The sequence below is a fragment of the Prionailurus bengalensis genome, chromosome D1 (assembly GCF_016509475.1).
Source record: "Prionailurus bengalensis isolate Pbe53 chromosome D1, Fcat_Pben_1.1_paternal_pri, whole genome shotgun sequence".
Taxonomy (NCBI): domain Eukaryota; kingdom Metazoa; phylum Chordata; class Mammalia; order Carnivora; family Felidae; genus Prionailurus; species Prionailurus bengalensis.
The window spans coordinates 48408410-48433477 of record NC_057346.1 but is presented as its reverse complement, the minus strand read 5'-3'; the positions used below and the strand labels follow the sequence as shown (position 1 = coordinate 48433477).

At 36.5% G+C, this 25068-nt stretch overlaps 1 protein-coding gene across 20 annotated transcripts in view; it reads right to left on the bottom strand.

The window, feature by feature from the left end:
* The window catches only part of DLG2 (discs large MAGUK scaffold protein 2), a 2073554-nt gene that overhangs the window by 721532 nt on the left and 1326954 nt on the right, over positions 1–25068 (bottom strand). The window contains exon 1 of one of the 20 annotated variants that reach the window (XM_043580077.1): positions 16269–16481. The exons of 17 other annotated variants lie outside the window; for them this stretch is intronic. In XM_043580077.1, coding sequence (XP_043436012.1) covers positions 16269–16373 — 105 coding nt within the window. In that variant the 5' untranslated portion in view covers positions 16374–16481. Of the gene's footprint in view, positions 1–16268; positions 16482–25068 lie in introns of those variants that run through there. 2 more of the 20 variants (XM_043580082.1, XM_043580080.1) reach the window with 2 other exon arrangements.

Here is a 25068-nt window from a genome sequence, read left to right as displayed (position 1 = left end):
TTTCTTCTCTTTGAGCTCCATAGGATACCCACATACCTTTACATTACATCAATAACTTTGTTCATCCCAGTAAAAGATAAACCACTGCTCTTTGCCACAAGGAAAATAGTGACATAGATTTACTCAAGATCTGCAATTGTCCCTAAGCATCATCACTACCTGAAATCTTATGGTACCATGACCAAGCCACAGACAGATCTTCGGTGTATTAACACTGGGTTGGGTAAGAAGAAAGTCAAGCATTTATATAGCACTTATTTATATAATTAACTTATTTAATCTTCACGTAACCCAATGAGTCAAGTACCATTATTCTCTATTCACAAGTGAGGAAGTAGAGTTTCAGTAATTTTCCCAAAGTCAGACATATGGTAAATATACCATCTTCAAACCTAGACAGTCTAGCTCAGAACCCATACTCTTGACAATTATACTCTACTGTCTCTCAGAACGGAATTGGAATTTACAAGAACTCTTTGGATTCTAACTACCATTGCTCACTAACAGGTCAGAGGTCAGCTCAAAGCAAAGTTAGATATGTACACCTTGATACTGGCTGGTGGCAGAGCCTTCCCCTCCTCACTCTGGCCCAGTTACAGGGGTCCAGATATATCATGTGAACAGGCCTGCAGGAGGCATGGCTTAGGAGAAGGTATTAAGTGTCAGTCTAATGGCAGAACTCTAGCAAGCTGCTTGCCTTGTTTATCACTGCAAAGACTAAATGCTTTTGGGGGCTGCTCTCCCAGCCAATCTAGTAAAAACCAAAGGTGATTTGAATGTGTTAACGTTAGTTTGGGAAGATATAGTCAGGCATAGCCAGGCTGACTAAGTCTGGATGTTTTAAGTAAGCTTCAAGGAAAATTTCTGGTAAATGACTGATTAAAGACATATTGATGGCTGTGTGAGAGAAAAACAAAATAAAAGAAACACACCCACTTTAGAATTACAAAACTTTACAGCTGGGACCTTAAGGATCATTTAATTCTATCCTTTCACTCTATAAATATGGAAATGGACACATGGCCTAGTGGCATGTCCCAGATCTCACAATTATTTAGTATGGAAACTAAAGACAGGGTAACAACAGCAATAACAAGAATAAACTGTTAAGCATTTATTAAATGACTATTATGTTCCAGGGGCTGTGGTAAATACTTAAGATGCATCAATGTATTTACTTCTCAAAATGTTTTAAGGAAAACATCACTGTTCCCATTTATTTTTTAATTATTTTTTAAATGTTCATTTATTTTTGAAGCATCTTTTTTAATGTTTATTCATTTTTCAGAGAGAGAGAGAGAGAGAGAGAGAGAGAAAGAAATAAAGAAAGAGAGACAGTGTGAGTGGGGGAAGAACAGAGAGAGTGAGACACAGAATCCCAAGCAGGCTCCAGGCTCTGAGCTGTCATCAGAGAGCCCAATGCAGGGTTCAAATTCATGAGCTGTGAGATCATGACCTGAGCCAAAGTTAGACACCTAATTGACTCAGCACCCCCAGGCACTCCATTAAATGTTCATTTATTTTTGAGAGAGAGAAAGAAAGGTGGGGGTAGAGAGAGAGGGAGATAACAGTCAGCATAGAGCTTGATGCAGGGCTCAGACCTGATCATGACCTGAGCCAAAGTCAGATCATGACCTGAGCCAAAGTCAGACACTGCTCAACCAGCTGAGCCACCCAGGATCCCCTCCCTCATTGTTCCCATTTAAAGGAAAGAAGGAGGGAAGGAAGGGAAAAAAAAGGGGGGGGGGAGAAAGGGAGGAAGGAAGGAAGGAAGGAAGGAAGGAAGGAAGGAAGGAAGGAAGGAAGGAACAAAGGAAGGAAGGAAAGAAGAAAGGCAGGCAGGCAGGCTCAAAGTGGCTAAGTCACCTAAGGCCTCAAACCTAAAAGGACTACAACCAGGTTTCAGACCCATGTCTTTAGAGCCCCAGAACTCATGCTGATAACCACTAACATTTCCTGATTCCCTCTACTGAATTTTTCCAGGCTACATATTGAAAATTCAGTTATTTCCTGCCCTGTATGTTGCTAGTCACTCCTTCACTGTCTGAAGAGAAATTTCTCACTGTACTGACTCATTCAATTCCCCAATTCTCAGAGGGTTTCTAAGTCCCTTAATCTCTTTTAAACCCCCACTTAAAAAAAATGGGACAACGCTATTTTCCAGTTAACCTATTTCCCAAGAAGTTAGCTGAAGAAATAATGCATGTTAAGTGAAAAGAGAGGAACTCTATAGATGTAAGTTTATATTATTTATTAGTGTGGTTATTTTTTGCTTTCCTGAATTTTCTTCTCCTTTTCCTATTTCCTTTCCACAAGACAAGCCAGGGGCATGCAGTTTAATCCAGTATAGCTCTGAGTCATCACCAATAGTAGTACCAATAGTATCAGGTCTGTACTCTGGCTTGCCCTTACCCTCCAGTGACATACATACATATATATGTGTGTGTATGTGTGTGTGTATACACACACACATACACACACACACACACACACACACACACACAAGTGAGGACACTGAGGCAATATCACGAGGGTGGGTAACTGAACAGTATGAGGGCCTGAGGCGTAGCTTGGCAAGGCTTAACTTGCAGGTTAATGACTATGGCAGGGTATCTCCAGGAGCAACCTTGGAGGAAGTAAAAAACCTTGGCCCCTCTGCCTAACACTTTACAAAATGCAGAGATGGCTACCTACCTAGCTTACCATCAGCCTAGCTCAGAATATTGGGAAAAAAAATGGTGGACTCATGTTTGGCCTGAATTCAGTTTAACTCTGCTTTCCTGAACTCTCTCAATAATAAAAATAATATTATCCTTACTTTACCGAAAACTGAGGCAGAGAGATGTTAACTAACTTGCCCAAGGTCATTCAGCTGGTGATAGCAAGGCCAAGAATCAAATCTGAAAGTCCAGCTCCTATGTGGGTAATTCTTAACAACTGCAAAACATGTTCTTCTGTTCCCTGTTAAAATTTGATAAGTCTCCAGAAGTCTGTTCTAGTTAACACAACTTCCCTCACTGATCCTTGAAAATTCACCATTAGTCTTTCATCCCTTTGGATTGAAGTGTTAACATGCCTGCTCCATCCTCCTTTAAAATACAAGGTAGTGTAATACTCTGCAGAAAACAGATGATATCCTAACGACCTCAGTTAAGCTGAGTTATGTGCCTCCAACTCTAGTACAGAAAAGCTGGGGTAGCCTGCAGAATGACACAGAGTGGAGATCTCAGAACCAAAGAGACTTTTCTTTATGTTTTCTCTAGAATTAAGTCCACTTGGGATAAGAGATAAAAATTGCTTGAACTACTAATTATGAGGACTCTAAATTCCCATGCAGCAACCCAGCCACATATCTCTCATATCTCTTTGCACTTAGTATAAAAGGCAAAAATAAATGACTCACCAAAACTTCAGATCATCACTGAAACTCAAATGGATAATTATATTATACTGGCCGCTAGTACCATGCTTTATCATTTATAGAGTATATTTATATACATTAGATCATTTAATTTCCACAGAAAGAAGGAAGGGAACTAACACTGACTGAGCAAATAACCATTGTGTGGCAGGCGAACATGATAAGTTTTTATCTGTGTTTTCTTGTGTACTCCTCACAGAACCCAGAGGGACTGGTGGAATTTTCCTTTGTTTATAGTTAAGTAAACTGAGGTGTAGGGTGATTCAGTGAAATTCCCAACATCAGACAGCTAGAGGGGAGCAAAGCTGGAATTCAAACCCAGGTCCTTTGACTCCAAATCTCTTGCTTTTATACATTAGTCCATGATGCCACAAATCCCATGGGCTCACAGTGAGCATTTACAAGACTAACTGCTTTATTTATATAAATGCTCTCTGGAGATTGCATGAAAAGTGGAGTCATTAGCTCAGATCTCAAATGTGGTTTAGTCAATGTGCCCCATGCCTTATAACCATACATACTTAATTCACTGATTCACTCCATGTGGTGCTATTCCTGGAAAGTTCCATGTGGATACCATCTGCTCCTTTTTGCTAAGCTACCAAAGAGCTATAGTCTTAGCAGCACAGTTATATTTTCAACACATAGATACCAGAATTCTAAGCAAGCTGTTAATCTGGTTCATCAGGCTAAGGTGGGGCTAATTTCTTCTGTAGCACATGGATCAAGGTCTTGCATACAGTAGGTGATCAATAAATGGATACTATTTACTCCCTTCCCTCTCCTTTCTTTCCATCAAGCCAAGATTCTCACTACTTCAAGCACACACCTTGCTTAGGTCTACCATAAGATACTGTTTACATTTCTTCCTTCTCTTATGTCATGAATCAATCATGGTTCCCTCTCTTATTTATCTAACCAAATTATATCTATCCTTCAAGGACAGTCTAAAGCCCCCTAGACTCTCTATGAAAGTTTCCTCAATCTTGACTGCAGGTTTCAATCTATCTCCATTCTGCACCCCCCCCCCATTTTAAAGCATTCATTAGTTGTTACTTCAGTTTACACTGAATTATAAATGTTAAAGGAACTATGTGAAAGCACTAAACCCTGACATTCTTTTTTTTTTTAATGTTTTATTATTTTTAAGAGAGAGAGAGAGAATGTGAGAGGGGTACGGCCAGTGATAGAGGAGGACAGAAAATCCAAAGCAGGCTCTGCGCTGACAGCAGCAAGTTGGATTTGGGGCTCAAACTCATAAACCATGAGAGCATGACTTGAGTCAGAGCTGAACGCTCACCAAAGTGAGCCACCCAGGCGCCCCTAAACCCTGATGTTCTTAATGAATATTAAGATGCGATACTTTCATCTCCTTGCTGAAACTGCAATTGTTTTGAGGAAAGGACTCTTATTTCATTTCTTTACCAGCCTCTTCCACCTACATTCCCATCAATGTTTTACATACAATATACTCAAAGATGTTTGTTAATGGGCACTTAGACCTTTGAAACTAGAGTTGCAGTAACAAGAGACAGGACTCATGAGAAACCCTGAGGTAACAGATTATGTAAAATGGGTGGAAAGGGGTAACTGCACAATGCCCACTGGTGACTACTCTTGTACCACACTGATGGTGTGTATATGAGCATCTGGAACTTGTCATGCTATAGACTATGTTTTTCGGAAGCACAATATGTAAATTAAGGAAAGTAATAAACAGAAAGACTCTTCTATACCTAACATATGCTGGTCATTTATATTCATTCTTTTCTAATGCTCATAACACACCTATGAGCTACATACTATAATTATGCTCATTATACAGATAGAGAAAGCGAGGCATGAGCCTGTAATGCAATGCATTCAAGGTCACTAGACTAATAGCTAGTGGAGCCAAGACTCATTCTTCTTTTTCTTTTAATTTTAAGTTTTAATTTTAATTCCAGTTAGTTAACATACAGTCATACAGTGTTATATAGTAATTCAACAATTCCACACATACAATTCTCTGTGCTCATCATGACAAGCGCACTTGTGAATCCCCATCACCTATTTCACCATACCTCCACTCCCCTCCCCTCTGGTGACCATCAATTTGTTCACTATAATTAGTAGCATCTGTTGGGGTACCTGGGGGCTTAGTCAGTTAAGCATCTGACTCTTGATTTTGGCTTCAGGTCCTGATCTTACAATTTTCAAGATCAAGCCCCTTGTCAGGCTCTGTGTTGATAACTCAGAGTCCACTTGAGATTCTCTCTCTCCATCTGTCTCTGCCCCTCCCCAACTTGCACACATACACACTCTCTCTCTTTCTCAAAATAAAAATAATAAACTTTTAAAAAGAGCCCATTTCTTGCTTTGTCCCTATCTCTCTTTTTTCCCCTTTGCTTGCTTGTTTTGTTCCTTAAATTCCACATACAAGTGAAATCATATGATATTTGTCTTTGACTTATTTTGCTTAGCATTATACTTTTAGTTCCATCCATGCTATTGCAAATGGAAAGATTCCATTCTTTTTTTATGGCTTAATAATATAGCTGGTATATATATGCCATATCTTCTTTATCTATTCATCAATTGATGGATACTTAGGCTGCCTCCATATATTGACTATTGTAAATAATGCCACTATTAACATAGGGGTGCATGTATCCCTTTGAATTAGTGTTCCAGTATTCTTTGTGTTAAGGTCCAGTAGGACAATTGTTGGATCATAAGGTAGTTCTATTTTTAACTTTTCGAGGAACCTCCATACTATCTTCCACAGTGGCTGCACCAGTTCACATTCTCACCAACAGTGTATAAGTATTCCTTTTTCTCCACATTCCCATCAACACCTCTTGTTTCTTGTGTTTTTGATTCTAGCCATTCTGGAAAGTGTGAGGTGATACTTCACTGTAGTTTTAATTTGTATTTCTCTGATGATAAGTGATGATAAACATCTTTTCATGTGTCTGTTAGCTATCTGGATATTTTCTTTGGAGAAATGACTGTTCATGTCTTCTGACCATTTGTAATTGGATTATTTGTTTTGAGGGGTGTTGAGTTGTATCAGTTCCTCATATATTTTGGATAGTAATCCTTTATCGGATTTGCAAATATCTTCTCTTACCCTGTAGGTTGCCTTTTAGTTTTGTTGATTGTTTCCTTTCCTATGCAGAAGCTTTTTATTTTGCTGTAGTCCCATTAGTTCATTTTTGCCTTTGTCTCCCTTGCCTCCAGAGACATACTACAAAGAAGTTGCTATGGCTGATGTCAAAGATGTTACTGCCTGTGCTCTCTTCTAGGATTTTTATGATTTAAGGTCTCACATTTATGTCTTTAATTCATTTTAAATTGATTTTTGTGTACGGTGTAAGAGAGTGGTCCATTTTTTCCAAAAGGTCACTCTTCTTGACTCCAAATCCATGTGTTTGTTGTAATGCCACTCTGTGTTGAGTAAGGAAGGTGGTACTGGACGTGTTTCATGCTCTAACTTATATCCAACTGTACATTTCAGAAGTTGGAAAGGCAGAAGGAAGCATAGGATTTGATGAAAAGCTAAACACTCAAAGATCATGAAAAAAACAAAAAGGCATTCCAAGAATTTGCTAAATTTTTCAGATGAATATGAAGATCTAGTTCAAAAGATTCACCCAAGGAGTTCCTGGGTGGCTCAGACAGTTAAGCATACAGCTCTTGATTTCGGTTCAGGTCATGATCTCACAGTTTGTGGGTTCGTGACCTGTGTCAGGCTCTGCGTTGACAGCATGGAGATTTTTCTCTCTGCACTCTCTCTCTCTCTCTCTCTCAAAATAAATAAGCTTAAAAAAATATTCACCCAAACTAAACATTCACTTGAAGTCTCATGTTTCATCTTAGAAAAGTTCATGTAGTTTTAATATTTTACTTCATAACTCTCTATTTTTTAAATATAAGAGTGTGAAGCAAAGAAGTATCACCAAGCTCTTTCTTCTATCCTTGCCTTTCTCTATTTTCTAAACACCAATTTAGATTTTTGTTTGTTTTAGAGGAAATGTTAGAGAGAGAGAGAGAGGAGATATGAGTTTGGTTTACTGTTTTACCATTAGTAATCTATAATGTGCTCATGTCCATGTTAGATTGGAAGATATTTCAATACTTGCCTCTGAAACAGGGCACTAGGGTTGTGTTGCAGAAAGAACACAGTAGACACATTTTACTTCAATTTCTCTTATTTTCAATTCTGATAACATCTATAAATCTATCAATTTCCCCTTTACTTATTTTGTCTTCAAAATTAATATTATATTTGGAATAATTTTCATTGGGGAAAAACACAGAGAAAGAATAGATTTTTAAAAAAGAAGTGAATGGGGACTAGAAAAATAGAAGCTGGCTAACTAATGCTAGCATTTTCTGATGCCAAAGAATATATTCTGCAGATGCGTTTGTATATTGTCATCGACCAGGCAATGAACTCTTTGTTCCACGGCAAAAGCCTACAAGTCTCTAGGTCTAAAATGCCAACCAGTTCCTAGCCCCACAGCTGTCCTAGCTTCCCAGAGTGGCAATGGCTATGTCACTCTTGGTTTCTCAGTTTTCCTATGGCTACCTTACCCCCAGTTATTCTGTAAAGCAAGGGTTCTGCTTGCCAGTTTACCTCCTTCTGGGATCTGGATAATGCTACAGTTGTTTCAGAGTGAACATAGAGGAATGTTATCTGGTAATGTGGGCTAGAGGAGAGAGAGGGAAACAGAGAGAAAAATAAAAGTAAGGGAAATAAGGCATAGAGCAGGTCGTTTTATGGTGTATGAGGACTCTGTCACCAAGTGGAGAATAAAATGGTGGTTCCCAGGCTGACTCTCCTCTTTACTCCCAGACCACTTTATCCATGAAACTGTAAACTAAGACACTCTAGAACTTCATTTGTTTTATAAAAGGTTTCCTTAACCAACTGAAAAAGTAATGGTAACTTCCTTATGAATATAATGTTTGCAACCTTGCAATTTATGACCCCCTCCTTGCCCACTCTAACTCAACAAAAACATTTGCATAGTATGTTTTTAAGTTATAGGATGAGCATCTGCTAGTCTTGTACTTGGAGTCAGCAGATGAGGTGCCTAGGGCTGTTGTGTCACTGTAGAACTTGGTCAGGTCACTTAACTCTTTAAATTATGTCTAAGGTTATATCCAGCTATAAATAAGGATTGGATAATTCCTGATTTTAATATTAACCTAACTTTGAATATCAAAAGAAGAGTAATAAAAGCAGTTTAGGGTTTGGGTCATCTGACTGAGATTTAAGAACTTTCCTCACATATAGTATGATTTTAGCCAATTCATTTAACCTCTCTCAAATGTTCTAATCATATATAAATGGAGATTGTAACTTATTATTTATCTACCTAATGTGTTTCTTTGAGAAGAAAATGGGATCATATATAAAAACCCTATGCAATTTGTAAAAGGATATATTAAGAAAATATTAAAACTCAGCAACATTAATAATGGCAACCCTGCTTTGATTAGACATTGTGCTAAGGGTTTAACTCACATTATCTCATTTGAACCACAAAAAAGCTTTAAAAGATCTGTATAATATCTAATTTTACAGAGGATGAATCTGAGGTCAAAAGTTAACCCAGGACTCCAAACCTAGGTTTTTCAAAGTAGCTAAGAGTCTGAATTTCAACAAAAGTGCACTAGATTGAACTTCTAGTCCTGCTAGGTTAGGTCTTACTGCTTAGTCACTTCTGATTCCAGCCATTACAACTCTTTCACTTTTAACTTCCTTATAAATAATATGGAGATGTTAACATCTGTCTTGCCTACCTTGCTAAGGTATAAAGACCAAGAATATAATTTGCAATGCTTTGAAAATTACAACAAGATAGAGCAATATAAGGAAGATAGTAGTAGCAGAGTAACAGGAGTTTCAGCAGCAGCAAGAGTAAAAGCTGTATATTTTCAAGATAAAAATTAGTAACTCCTTTGTTGTTAAGCATCTCCCTAAGTAAAAATATCTAAATGAAGTTTAAAGAAGTACAACATATTTAGTATTAGCTCATTAAAGTTTTTAAGAATTCGATATGTGTGTGTTTTAATTTTGTTTTGCTACTTGGAGGAGGACTGCTATTATTAGCTCTGAACAAATGCCTAGTTTTCTATTCTGTAACAAAAATGTTTTGTGTCCTATTTTTGCAATTTCTGGAGTGGGTGAGGAAAGTGGGAGTGGCAGAGGATGGGCTTTACATTGTTGTACAGTAACATATCTGCACTGATACTCATTGTGATGAATCCACATAAACATTTTACAATCAGCAACAATGGGATAATGAGAAAGCATCCTGTACCTGGCATTACTTTTTCATGAACTCAAAATGCCTATGCAAAGGAATCACAAGGCCAGCAGTCAAAGAAAATGCAAATAGCATAAAAGAGGAGGATAAAAAGATAGCAAGTTCTTGCTTTTTGTTCAAAAACAAAAGTGGCTATTCTATTCCATTTTACCAGAAATCTGCAAATGTTCGTGCAGTCCCAGGTTGTTGCAATTATCCAGGTCGCTTCTGATGTAGTTATTTTCCCTCCCTTAGGTTGAATATCTCTATAGATTAAGTTTCATCTTTGTTCCTTTACTAATAGGAATTCCATTAATAGCCTTGTTCATATTCTTCAGGAGGAAATAGACTAAAAACTGGGGTATTACTAGACAGAAATGTGAAGTGAGGCTAAGAGGAATGAAATAGAGAAATGAATCCGACATGATTGAGGATGATGAGTCAAGCAATATTTAGAATCCAGAAAGGACAAAACACACTTGGAACACCATGAACTAGGACTGAAACTCATCATTGAGCAAATCCTATTTAGATCTGACCTAAGCTTATGATGGCTCAAAGTCAACATCCAGGGACCAGAGGCAAGGTCTGTAGAAGTGATACTGGAACCAAAAAGATAGGCTTTGAGGAGGTATTTCAGACAAGAAGGATTATTCTATCATTATTATCCCATTGCTGCTACGTTCTCACATTTTAAGTATTAATAAGCGCTTACAGATTTATTTAACAAACATCATAGTTAAGGCACTGTACTTGGAGCTGCAGAAAGTAGGAAGAAGAAGCACATGGTTTTGCTCTATAAGGAGTTTATGGTGTCATGTAAAAATAAGAGAAATCCCTCAAATTTCTGTAATACAAAGCAGAACAATATCACAAGAGAAATAGGAGCAAAGTACCATGGTGGGTGAGGAGATGGGATTAGGTTGAGAAGGCCTGGGTTCTCTCCTAGTCTTACCACCTATAGGATCTTGAACAAGATACCTGACCCCACTGATCTAAAATGGAGGTGATAATATTAGGATCATTTCATGTTGGTATTGTGATGATTCAATAACAAAGAATAGATTAAATCAGTGTATGAGTACATTCTCTACTCTTATTTTTCTTCAGGGAGTGTATTATCAGGGTTGAAATAATAAGGGAGAAGGCATATAATCCGGTTATAAGATATGAGAGAAGTCTTGTGGAAGGTCATGTAAGTTAAGTCTTGAATGATGGACCTTCACCTTTCAAGCCCAGTGTACTCAGCTGATTTGCTCGCCTTCCCTCCAGTTCTTGTCGTGTCCTTTCTTGTACGGCCGGATCCTGTCCCTGGAACACTAGCCACTAACTGGCCCCTGTCTTAGCTAAGGTTCTTTGGTTACAGGGAATAGAAAGCCACATACAGTAGCTTAAGCAAAATCTGAACTATTAGGTTGAAAGGGCAGGAAGCACAGCAGGTTAGCCATCTGATGAACAGGAACTAAGAACTGGGAATTCTGAGGGACCCAGGAAGCCACAGGCAAGTCTCTGCCAGCTTCTCTCTGTTCCTGTCAGGCTCATCTCTTTCAGCATCTTTCTTAGGGACCATATGGTTTCTCATCTCCTTTTCTCTTTCTATCTTTGTTTCATTCTATTATACCTGTGCATAAGCTTTCTCTGCTTCTCTAGGCACATGTTCTCACTTGCAGGCACAGACAGGTGTTAACCTGTAGTCTAGGCCACAGGTAGCAGCGGTAATGAAGCCAGGTGTCTGAAAGTTATCTCTTTTTCCACTGGAGATTCTCTTCAGACTCCAGTGCCTTAGTATGAGCCTGACTTAATCACTGATTCTTCTCTGATTGACTTGAAGGATTCCTGACTTTAAACAAATTACCCAACTCTTACCCTTTTTGTTTCTGACCTTGCTGTCACTGATGCTCAAAGAGGAAGATCAGGGCTTGGGAAAGTTGATAACTATCCCTCACTTCATACTGCTTTTTTATGCCTTGGGGCCTTTGTACCTACTGTTTCATCCTTTCTTATCTCCTTCTCTTGTTTTAAAACCATCTCAAGACCTCTCTCTTCTTTGCAATCATCCTTCATCTTTCCCCTCCATTCCAGGCAGATGGATCACTCCCACCTTCCTACATCTACTGTGGTCTGTACATCCCTAGATTGCTGCTTCTACTGCAACTGTTTTAGTCTCAGTGGTTTTCTCCTTATTCTAGTGAACCCATTACGAAAATTAGTTCTGGAGCCACATAACTAGTTTAAAGGTCTGGTCTTTCCATTCACTAGCTATGTGATTATGGGAAAGTCACTTAATAGCTGTAAACTTTGTAAAATGGAGAGGATAGTGCCCATATCAGAGAGTTGTTGACAGAATTTAGTGAAATCATATGTGGCGTGCTTAGAACAGTACCCAAAATAAAAGAGGTACTCAATACATATGGTCACTTTTACACTACAAGTACCAATCTCAGGTACCATGTGTCAGACAGGACATACTAATTGTTTGCTAGGGAAATTAACATGTATATTAAGACTATGATATGCTTGGGAAAGAATATTGTATTCCATTTGCCTTATATGTAGAGACTTTGCAAAAATATCTGCAGTTGCTATACTGGTAATAGTTGTGTATCTGTGTGCACATATGTGCAATACTCAATTGCAAGTGTGAGAAATGCTATGAACCACACAGGATAGCATTAAAGTGTACAATACAGATATATACATAATTGTTTATTTCATGTTTGTCTCCTCCCCTAAGAATGTAAGTGCCTCAGGGCAGACTTAAGCTTGTCCTATTTATTGCTATATGCTCAGCCCTATTACATAATTTTCCGATAAGGTAGTTAATAAATATTGGTTGAATGAATGATCAGGTGAAAAAATGAACCATGTTTATGCAATTAGTAAGTGCTTTTATTGTTCCCTCCACTTCAATGTCCTCTTCCTCCATCATCACTGCATGTCTATATTCTACTTAACCTTCAAAATCTAGCTGATACCCTTCTGTGAAACTCTCCCCTTTCCTTAATTCTTAGGGTAATTCATGGGTACTTAGGACACTCAACACTTAGTCTCCAGTGTTAGAATCATCTGTGTATCCATTTGAAAATATTTCTCATGAGCAAAATTCCATGTAGGTTTCATCAGGGTTCTCCTAATTGAATCATCTCAGCATCTGTCCCACTGCTTGGTAAGCTGCATGACATTCACATTAGACAAAATTCAAACCTGGTGACTAGTAGTAGATAGAAATCAACTTTGTACATTGCAACAAGAAACAGTGGGGCACCTTTTGGGCAAGGGATAATGAAGTGTCTCTTCCAAAGTGACTGGGTGTCATAAAAGTTAAAGTGCACATTCAGGTCTTTATCCTGTGCCTAGGACCATGACGAAACATAGTAGGATCTCAATAAAATATGAGTGAAGTGAATGAACTAATAGTGAATAGAAACACAGGTCAGTCTCTATGAAAAGAACTACTAATCATGGGACTGTTTTTATAAGCATATCCATTCATTTGAATAACAAAACAGCAAAACCTTGATTTGCCTGAACCCCAAAGATACTGAATGTCTATAAAGATGCACTTATAGTTCCAATGATGGAACCAATTTATGGGACTCAAAAGAGAGCTTTTTATCCTTCAGCCATCTAATAAATACTTACAACTTACATTGGCTGGCACTTATGCTAAAGATACAGGGAATTCTGTGTTGCTATTTTATACCCAGGGTTCTTGGGTCAAGTAGAAGAATTCACCTGAGATTCCAGATTTGATCTCCACCTCACCATTACAAGGCATGATCTATTAAGTGAGACCAAAAAGTTGAGCTGTGAAAAACTTCATAGGTTGGCTTCCCTGTTTGTGTAGTCCATTTAGGACAGTTACACTATCCAGGTATCAGCTGCTTTAGGTTTCTTTCACCAAGATAAACTTTAGGCTGAATGGGCAGATTCTCTGGGGTTGATTATATTATAACTTGAGGCTGTATGTCAGGTTTATTATTAGTTCATAGAAGTGCAGTGACTGAAAAACTCTTTGCTTTCTATAGCTTATTGTGTGTCTGAGAAATTGTACAGACATTCTAGGTAGCTCTGAACTCTAATGATGTGCTAGAAATACACATTTATAGGACATAGGACACATACAAACAACATTTACCTGCGAGTGAAACACCAGGTCAGGTTTCCTAAGATAGCTATATAGTATGTGCCTATATTTCCTATACATTATTCATTTCCAGTATTTTATTTTAAAAGAAAATCAGGTTTATTTTAAAGGAGGTAATTGATTAAATCAATATAGGTTGTCATTTCCTAATAGGTTTAAAACATGATGGCCAATATAGGTATTTTTAGCATTTATTTGTATATTCCAAATAATGAAGGGCCAGAATGCCATATATCCATGTATGTACATGTGTGTGTAAATATGTGTGTATCTTTTTATGTATGAAATACATTATTACTGTGCTTAAACAGTGCATAAAGTATGAAATAAATAAATAAATAAATAAGATCTAAATTACATGTTCTGATAAAAAATTGAGGCTCAATTTAAACAGATTTACCTCCAGCTGATAGTAATATTTTAATAGCCATGTTTTCTAAAAGTAATCCTCATAAAATTATGATATAATGATATATTTAATATAAGACTCTGAAAAAAATTGAGAATATTTGAGAGATTGGCAAATTCTTAATGTCTTCTAAAAGGACCTAGAGGACTCAAAATGAAGCTAACCTGGAAATTTCTGTGTATGGTGCAGTGGAGGGAATTGGGAACAGGCACTAGAATGGAAGAAAGAGTGGCCCATGGACTATGGAAACTAAATCCAAGGCTATTTTTTTCCAATAGGGGTCTATCCCCTACATCAAAACACTGCCACTCCCAACATAACCCCATTTTGATGCTTTAGTCAAGTTTTAATGTTTTCTCCAGATAGTTTTAAATAGAGATAATTTTATGAGGTCAGCATAGACAAAGCTGTTGATGAAAACTGCCATGTACTAACTGGAAATGCTAGAATTGGAGATTTGCTATTTGGTTTCATTTCTTAAGTGCTCAACAAGCACTCTTTGCTGTGCTACACACTTCTAGAACCTGGAGATAGATGCATCCTATATTCAGGGAGTTCAAGACAGGACAATAAGAAAACAAACAAATAAGTGTTAGTTTCTTCCTTAAACTTACTTTAATTTTCTCTTTCACTCCAATAAATGACAATATAAGAGACAGAGAAGAAAACACATGCAACAAAATATGTTAGGTGATAAATGGGAGGTGCATGCAAGCAGCAGAAAAGGGAGAAAATAACTGCCTGGCCAGAGAAAGCTCCAAAACGAGGTGATACTAGCTTCACAAAGAGTATCATATGCTCCCTGATAAAACAAAGGAAGAAAACCTTAATAAAGACAGGAGAAGCAAACTATACACATCAAGTCTCAGTTCAATGTAGAATCATTATAACTTATTCCATTGTGGAGAGATTTTCACCATTATATTCCTTGCAAAAATTATGTTTTATGTCTTTAACTATCAAGATCAATTTACAGAGGTCCAACTAGAAAATAGTACTCCGTGAGAAGAACTTTAAAGGTATCACAGTCTTTGAAACATTTAGGTGATTCCCAAGTTACAGACAAAAATACAATATCACCTAACTTCAGTCAGTTGAAAATAACTTGAACTTCAAAGAAGATTTATTCCAACTATTGACAGAGGTATGTCTCTTGAGTTTCTACATCAGAAATAATGTTTTTCATAAGCTACTCCACATACATTTTTAGCAGAGACTAATTGTTAAGAGTTTCTTTTATTCTTAATTCTTTTATTCTTGATCCTTCAAAACAGATTCAATTAAAGAATCAAATGTTTTAAAACTCTTATTCCACCTCATCTCAGCCTATCTAATGTAGCCACCCTCATTCTTCCTGTTAAATAATTATAAGCACAAACATTATTTCTGTAATATATAGCACAATGACACTGACTTATTAATTCATTTTATATATCTATATACTTCTACCAGCTACATTTACAAATTTCTAAAGAGTGCATCACTGCTTTACTAAAGGAACAGTCACGCTTTCAAGAGAGATTTTATGTTGGATTTCATTTGAATAAATAACCAAAATGTAAGAACTAACTTTTGGAATCTTGATCTATGTTGGATTTCATTTGAATAAATAACCAAAATGTAAGAACTTTTGGTATCTTGTTCTGAGAGAATAAACCAAGAAATACATACTGCAAGTTGTATCAAATATTAATATGAGAAATATCAATCTTGCTCCCTTTCTTTAGTACATGTTACTTGTTAGACACTACTATTTTCAAGAGGATGAGTTTGCTTGGACCACTATTTACTCTTTCTCATTGATCAACGTCTGGCCATATTAAGAATTCAGACTTCATACAGAGCAAGACAGAGATATATTTATCCCAAACAAAAGCTACAGAGAAGATACCACATCTTTAAATGCATATAATACATTCCATTTATCTACAGCTATAAAAGGAAAAAGAAGAAGAAAAAAAAATTAGGAAAATAAAAGGAAATTTTCCTTACCGGAATGAATGCATGTTGCATAGCTTGCTCACATTGTTTTAAGGAAGCAATAGTATCCCACAAAAGCTGATAATTTTCAGCCCGGGAAGCACTTGGCCGTTGCATAGCGAAAGCTAGTAACACTCAAACTGAGCTCAAAGAACCCAGTTGAAGAAGGAAAAAACCCTGCAGATCTGTTACATAAACTTCTTAATTAGATCTGCTACACAAACTGCTATCTTAAGACTTAAAAAAAAAGTTAATCAGAACATTTCTTTTGGGGGATAACTGGGCATGACTTGAACAGAGACAGATGTTTTCATTGGGAAGGATTTTCGTTCCCACACTTGTGAAAAGCAATCCCATCAATGTTCCCCTGTCTTCACACGGGTCTGGCGAAACTGCACATACCATAAGTGTGTGGGGGGAAAGAAGTAGGAGGGAAGGAGATGTGAAAAAATTTCTACCAGAAGATTTGGGTGGCAGGCCATGAAGGTAAAATTTGAGTAGCTTGTGAAAAGTAGTAAAATTAATGGCAGTGGGTTACATACACCCATGTATGTTTATATGCAGGTGTCTATACTTGTCTGCTGTGAGAGAAATGCAACCATATACGTTCATTCTCAAAGTGTTATTTAATATGTCCAACTCTCTTCTCACTTTAGTTAAGAACTAAACATGACATATTTTTTCATCTATGGAGCACCATTGCCTTTATTAACTACAGAGTTGTGTCCCTGGAACTATCCCTAAAGACCAGCCAGAAGGTTCTTAAGTATAAAATGTAGTCAATTATTTATCTTAAAATATAAAAGCAGTTAGAAGACCTTTCTGTTGCTTTATGTAGTAGAGAAAAGTCACATTTATTTGCTATTCTAAGTAGAATTTTCATAAATAATGCCAGGAGAATTGAGCCTTTAAACAGTCTTGGGACCAGAGAGTTGTCTTCCCAGAATTTGAACATGTTAATTCCAAAGAAATTGGTTGCACACTTTAACAGCAGTAAGGCTAGTATAAAGTACTAAATAAATATAGTACATATTCTAAGGCCTTCTTCACCTAATCAGGAGCCCACAAAGTAAAGTGAGGCTCCTCCACTAGCCCCTAGTCTTTGTGGGATTGGTGACTTGGGGGTAATGCATTTTGAAAGAAAAGACTGAGCACTCACAAGTTCCAAAGGAATCTGTACTCTCAGAGCTAGTCATGTAGCCAACAGGAGGACATTTATTCAAGTATTTCTAGAGGTAAGGGGTAAACTGAGGGCAATACATAATATAATGAATAAATTGTGCTTTTAATTGACCCAAAAAATCTAAAGAGTACAAAACAAGGCACAAATTATGGGAAACAGTTTGATGACATAAATGAAGGATTTTTGCTGTATATTTTTAGAAGAGCTGCATGATTTGGGTTACCTAGTTTTTCTGCATTTATGTCATGGCAATGGCAGATTAGTTCATGATAATGACCTTGTACTATGAAAATCTCAAAGGCTGAAAGGTTTCCTCCTATCTCAATTATTTTTCAAATTTAACGAAGGAATTGGAAGTAGAATTGATCTTCCAAAATTTCTACCTGGGCTAATTTGTAGGAAGATTATTTTTCCTTAATATCTCATGAGTACACACCATAAGGCTATTGCCATTAGTTTGTTTTTCAATATGAATTCAATCAACCTTCTCTTTTTCTCATTCATGGTGTTCTGTTCAGCTCACACCCACAGTCCCTCCTCTGCCTTCATTCCTGCCCTTATACTCTCCCATCTGCCCCAGCCACATGCTTCTTCCTTACACATTGTAGACCAGCCAGCCCACAACTTTCAGAAAATATTCCTTCCCTAGTAAATGCTCAGTATTTCTTTGCAAACAACAGGAAAATATAAAGTTGTTTTCTGTGTTATCCTCCAAAATTTCAGCCATCCTTTCTGAATCCTTTGAGCAAATATTCACCATTATTCCAGCCCCCAGCTGAATCTTCTGTCCTACCATGCATTTCTTCTACCTCTTGTCTGCCAGCTCCCTTCCTTCTTTCGTTTAAGCAGCATGTCCAAAAAGATCCTCCTTTCCTTACTCTTTAGAAACAGGGTAGATAATCTGCAGTCTACATGTAGAAACTCTACATAAAAAAAATGACCTTGGAATCATTCATTCTTCAATAAGCATATTAAGCATCTCTCATGTGTTATACTTTTTTATTGTACTATACACAGATGCACAAATCAGATGGTGAGGCTCTCTTTAAGGAGCTTAAAGACTAATTGAAGGGACAATATCTGGGCATGAAAAACAAAAGCCAATTTAGAAAAAGGGTTATAAAAGAGGCAGCACAAACTATTCACAAAACAATGAAAAAGAAAAAAAAAACATATCCATTGGGAAAATTAGGGCAGCCTCATGGAAGATTTAGTACTTTGCTAGAGCTTAAGTTAGGGTGAAATGTGAACATGCAAAGATAGAAAAGGGATATTCCTGAGGAAAGAAAAGTAAAACAAAGGCAGAGGGTGGGGAATTAGAGGCCATTACTGATTGGTTTGGAAGGAATATGACACTAAGAGAGTTTAATAGTAAAATTTACACTGGAACTAAAGCTACTCTTAAATGCAAACTCAATAGCTTCTTATTCCTAATGCTAACCAATCTTAGCTCTGACCAATTTTTAGAGCATCCATATGCATAAATTCAGTGAAACTCTTCTTAAACCTCATGAAGTGGAAAATTAATTCCATAGATTTATCCTCCACTTTTAAAAATATTTAGTTATTTTGAGAGGGAGAGAAAGCATGCGGGAGCAGGAGAAGGAGAGAGAGAGAAACCCAAGGAGCCTTGGTGCTGCTAGTGCTGAGCCTGATAAGGGGCTGAGGCTCCATGTCATGAACCATGAGATCATGACCTGAGCTGAAACCAAAAGTGGGGTGTTAAACTTGACTGAGCCACCCAGGTGCCCCCCCCCTTTTTAAATAGGTGCATTGGTATACTTTTGGAGGCTTTAGGTGGCTCAGTGATTTAGGTCATGTTACCTACTTACTTATTTAGTTTTTATTAAACACAAACAACATGTTTTATACTCAAGCCCAATCGGTCTTTTTTTTTTTTTTTTTTTTAGGCGAGAGAGTGTGCAAGCATGGAGTGGGGGTGGGGGTGTAAGAGGGTGTAAGGTTGGAGTGGAGGGAGAGGGACAGAAAGAGAGACTCTTACACAGCTCCATGCCCAGCTCAGAGCCCCACATGGGGTTCAATCTCACAACCCTGAGATCACGACCTGAGCTGAAACAAAGAAATCCAGACTCTGACACTTAACTGGCTGAATCACCCAGGCACCTCTAATCTTGTAAATTCTATAATCTATTACCTTCAACATTCAAGTGGAGTACACCATGAATCTTACTTGACCAAATATTTGACTTAGTGCAACTTGGCTTAGTTTAATAAACATTTATTGAGCTCTACTATAATCTCAGCATGGTGCTGGAAACAATGCAAAGGTAAATATATTTCAATCCTCTGTTTCTTTTCAACTACTTTTCATTGTGCATTTGCCCCTGCCCACAAAGTTAGAGTGCACATATTTTCATCCTGTTAGCATAATGCCTGATATGTAATGGCTACCAAATTTCTGTTTAACACTCAGCCATTAGGCCATATGTACCTCATATTTAAATATATTGCCATGTTATAAATTAGATTACAGAGCTAAGAATGTCTAAAAATACTTTTTGTATGGTGGTATTGCCATGCCCAGGCAATTCTGCATTTGAATGCTTTCTATTGGTAATTTGTTTAAATATAACTTTATGGCAATTGTACTTCTAGTAAGAATGGAGTAACAGGGCTTGGATTTATAGTCCAGTCTGAAGAAACCAAAAACAGGACAAAATACATGAAACAATGAATTTCAAGTACGGACACCAGCCAACAAAGAACAGTGAACTCTGAGAGACAGGAAACAAGCAAGGTAAGTCCTATAACTACCCCATCTACAACCTTGAATATCCATGCCACAATGAAGGGAGGGAGAATCCAAATGAAACCCAATGAACTTGCTGAGTTGATGAGACAGGGTTGTTTTTCTGAAGAGACCAAAGTGACAAGTAAAAACAGAGACATCTATAATTATAATTGGAGATTTTAATACCCTAAATAATTAATAGAATTCACAGAAAGAAATCTATAAAGTTATAGAAGACCTTTACAAAACCATCCATGAATTTGAACTAATGTACCTTTAGAGAACACCCAGCAATGGCAAAATGCACATATTATTTTCAAATGCTCACGAAACATTTACCAAGATAGAACATATTTTGAACCATAAGTCAAATTTTAATAAATTTAAAAGGAGTCATGTTAAAAAAAAGTATATTCTCGGACCATAGTGAAATTAAGTTAGAAAGCAAGGTAAAACAATCTCTGGACAGTCCTAAAATGTTTGGAAATTAAATAAAACACTTATAAATAACCCACTGGCTAAAGAACAAATAAAAAAGATATTAGAATGTATTTTGAACTGAATGAAAATAAACCATAACATAACAAAATTTGTTGGATATCCTTAAAGCCAAAGTTAAAAGAACATACATAGCACTAAACACCTATTTTAAAAAGAATAAGAAAAAAAAAGAGCTCAAATTAGTGATCTCAGCTTGCACTCTTCACAACCAAAAAATATAGCAAGAACACAATAAAAGAAGCAAAAGAAAGGAAATAAAAAGGATCAGAAGAGAAAGGAAAGAAAATCAATAAAACTAAGAGCTAGTTCTTTGATAATATCAATAAAATTATAATCCTCTAGGAAGACTAATGAGGGAAAAATGAGGAAAGAAATAAATCATCAAAATCATGAATGAGAGAGGTAGTAGCATCACTATAGATCTTATAGCCTCCATGAAAGGTTCAATAAGAAAATCTCATAGAAAACTTTATGTCAACAAGTTTGACACCTTAGATGAAGTGGATACTTTTCTTGAGAAATATAAAATACTAATTCTCACTCAAGAGAGTAAGTAACATAAATAGCTAATCCATATATTTATCAAAGATAGTGAGGGATGCCTGGGTGGCTCAGTTGGTTAAGTGTCTGTCTTTGGCTCAGGTCATGATCTTGCAGTTCGTTGGCCAGAGCCCTGCATTGGGCTATGTGCTGACAGCTCAGAGCCTGGAGCCTGCCTCAGATTCCATGTCTACCTCTCTCTGCCCCTCCCTGGCTTGCACTCTGTCTCTCAAAAATGAATAAACATTAAAAAATTTTAAAGGTATTGAATTTGTAATTAAAAACCTATCACCGAGAAACTCCATGCCCAGATGCCTTCACTAATGAATTCTACCAAGTATTTAAGGAAGAAATAATAATGCTATACAAATTCTATCAGAGAACTAAAGAGGAAACAATACTTTCCAACTTGTTTTTTGGGGGCCAGATTACCCTAGTACTAAGCCAGATATTACCAGCAAGGCAAATACCCATATGCCCTTATACACGCAAAAATTCTAAACAAACTTTAAGTAAATCGATTCCAACAATATATAAAAAAGGTAGTGAATCATGACCAAGTAGGTTTAACTTTTGAAAACAATCCAATATGATTCATATTATTTTTTTTAATAATACAAAAAACAAAAAGAAGCACATGATCATTTCAATAGGTACAAGAAACACCATTTTACAAAATTCAGTATCTATTCCTGGCTTAAAAAACAAAAACAAAAACAAAACTTTCAGGACAAGATCGGAATGTCTCTTCTTTTTTTAAATGTTTTTTCAATTAATTTATTTTGATAGAGAGAGAGCACACTAGCAAGTGGGAGAGGGGCAGAGAGAGAGGAAGAGTGAAAATCCCAAGCAGACTCCGTGATGTCAGGATAAGAGTCTCACAAGGAACTCCATCTCACAAACCATAAGATCATGACCTGAGTTGAAATCAAGAGTTAGACGCTTAACAAACTGAGCCACCCAGGCACCCCAAGACATATTTTTTCTTACCACTTATATTCAGCATTGTCTGGTAGGTTCTAGACAGTGCAACAGGTCAATAAATAGACATTGGAAAGGGAGAAATAAAAGTGTCCTTTTTCCCATAAGGCATAATTGTATATGTAGAAAATTTCATGGAATCTAAAACAAATTCTAGAATTTATAAATGAGTTTAGCAAGTGTTGCAGAATACAAGATCAATATACAAAGATCAATTGTATTTCTCTGTATTAGCAGTAAATAAATGTTAACTGAAATAAAAATAATACCATTTATAATAAGATAAAAATATAAAATACTTAGGGATAAACTGTATAAAACCTGTGCAAGCCATGTACACTGAAAAAACACAAACATTTCCTGAGAGAAATTAAAGAAATATAAGTAGAAAGATATACCATGTTTCTGGGTAAGAATAGTCAATATTGTTAAGATATCATTTTTTGAAAATCGATTTATAGATTCATTGCAATGTAATCCCAATCAAAAACTCTGCAATGCTATTTGTTTGTTTGCTTATTTGTTTGTCCTGGAAAAACTGCTAAGCTGATCCTAAAATTATATAGAAATTCAAGGAATATAGAATAGCCAAAACAACTTTGAGATGGAAAAACAGAATTGGAGAAATAAATCTTACCTGTTTTCTAGTCCTATTATAAAGTTAAGGTAATCAAAGCAGTGTGGCACTGGCATAAAGATAAATAAACATACCAAGAGAACAGAATAGAGACTCCACACATCTATAGATAACTGATTTTCAATATAAATGCAAAGGGAATTCAATGGGGAAAAGGTAATCTTTTCAAGAAATGATATTGGAACAATTGGATATCCAAATGCAAAACAGCAAATTTTGAATTATGTCTCTCTTTACAAATTTTTTTAATGTTTTATTTATTTTTGAGACAGAGAGAGAGCATGAATGGGGGAGGGTCAGAGAGAGAGGGAGACACAGAATCTGAAGCAGGCTCCAGGCTCTGAGCTGTCAGCACAGATCCCGACGCGGGGCTCGAACTCACAGACCGTGAGATCATGACCTGAGACGAAGTTGGACGCTTAACCGACTGAACCACCCAGGCGCCCCATACAAATTAATTCAAATTAAATTATAGACCTAAATGTCTAGAGTTTAAACATTTTTATAAATTAAACTAGAAAAAGAAAAAAGTAGAAGAAAATCTTTGTGACTTTTGGTTAGATATATTGGTATGTATATTGTAACAGATGAGTGAAAAGGAATGAACTATTGGTACATACAACAACTGAATGAATTTCAAAATAACCAAGCTGAATCAAAGAAAACATTAAAAGTACATATTGTTTATCCCATGTATATAAAATCCTAGAAAATGCAAACTAATCTATAGTGACAGAAAGGAAAATCTGGGAATAAGGGTAAGGAAGGTCAGGGGAGGAAGTTGGATGGAGAGATTACAAAGGTACATGATGAAACTTTTGAGGGTGATATAGATATATTCATTACCTTAAATGGATGGTATAATAGGTCAAAACTTATCAAATTATACATCTTAAATATCTTCAGTTCATTGGATATTAATTATACCTCATTGAAGTTATTTTTAAAAAGTTCTCTAAAAGTTCATAGAAAAACCATCAGAAAGTATCACTCTCCTGGGTTTTATCCCAAGTGATAAATTCTGTCACCCTTTAATGTTACAAACTTATAGTTTGATCCATCTCCCAGAGGAAGGGAGAGGATAAGAAAACAATGACTTTCTAGCAAGAAGGGAAACAAAATATACACGTAAGCTTAACAAGAGGAAAGGACCAAAATTTCATATCTTAGTTATGATTCTTGCCCTAATTATCTCTAAGATCTTGGTTCAGTTATTTTGCTTTGACAAGCTAAAATTACTCATCTATAAAATGAAGATCTTAGATTCAACCATCTCTTGTTTCTTTCAGTTAGAATTCAGTGATTTGTGAATATATTTTAATCCTCAATAATTCCATTTTCCTCTCAAAGTAAGCACTTACAGACAAGACCTTAAGTTTAGCAAAGATATCCCAAGTAATTCTGAATTATGCATTATGTCATACATGTTGACAATCTCTCTCTAGTAATACAGTAAATTCTCTTGAGGGTAGGATCCTCCATCGTAAAAACTCTGGTTTCCCTGTCATATTTGAAGTTCAGAGCTTACATAATTGTAACAGTGACATTATAACATATTAAAATTGTAAGAATAGAAATTTACCATTTTACTTTGTTAAAAACTACTTTACCCTGCAGCATCAAGGTGCTATTCTCAATATACAGATAGAGAAATAGGTCCATAGAGGCTAATGTAACTTGCTTTGCCACTTACTAGCTATGCTACCTTGGACAGGTCCTTAGTTTCTCTGCTTCAGTTTGTCATCTGCAAAGTGGAGATTAACAGAACTCACCTCTTAGGTAGTATTTGTACAATTTCATCTGTCTATCTATCTATATATCTATCTATCATCTATCTCTCTTTTTTATGTTTAATTTGTAGATAGAGCACGAGCAGGAGAGGGCAGGGGAGGGGGGCAGAGACTCACTGACAGAAGAGAGCCTGATACGGGGCTGGAACTCATGAATCATGTGATCATGACCTGAGTCAAAGTGGGATGCTTAACCCACTGAGCCACCCAGGCACCCTAATATTTGTAAAACTCTAGAGAAGAGCCAGGCACACAGTACGCACTAGTAGCATTTATGAAATTAATCCATTTCATTTTAATTTGTTAATATATTTAATAAATAAGTACTAATAAGTAGGTAATAAGTAAAATCTATAATAAATTCATATCTTATGGTTCCATTTGACTAATGATCAAGAAATATTTAGGTAGTTGCAGACTGACCTTCC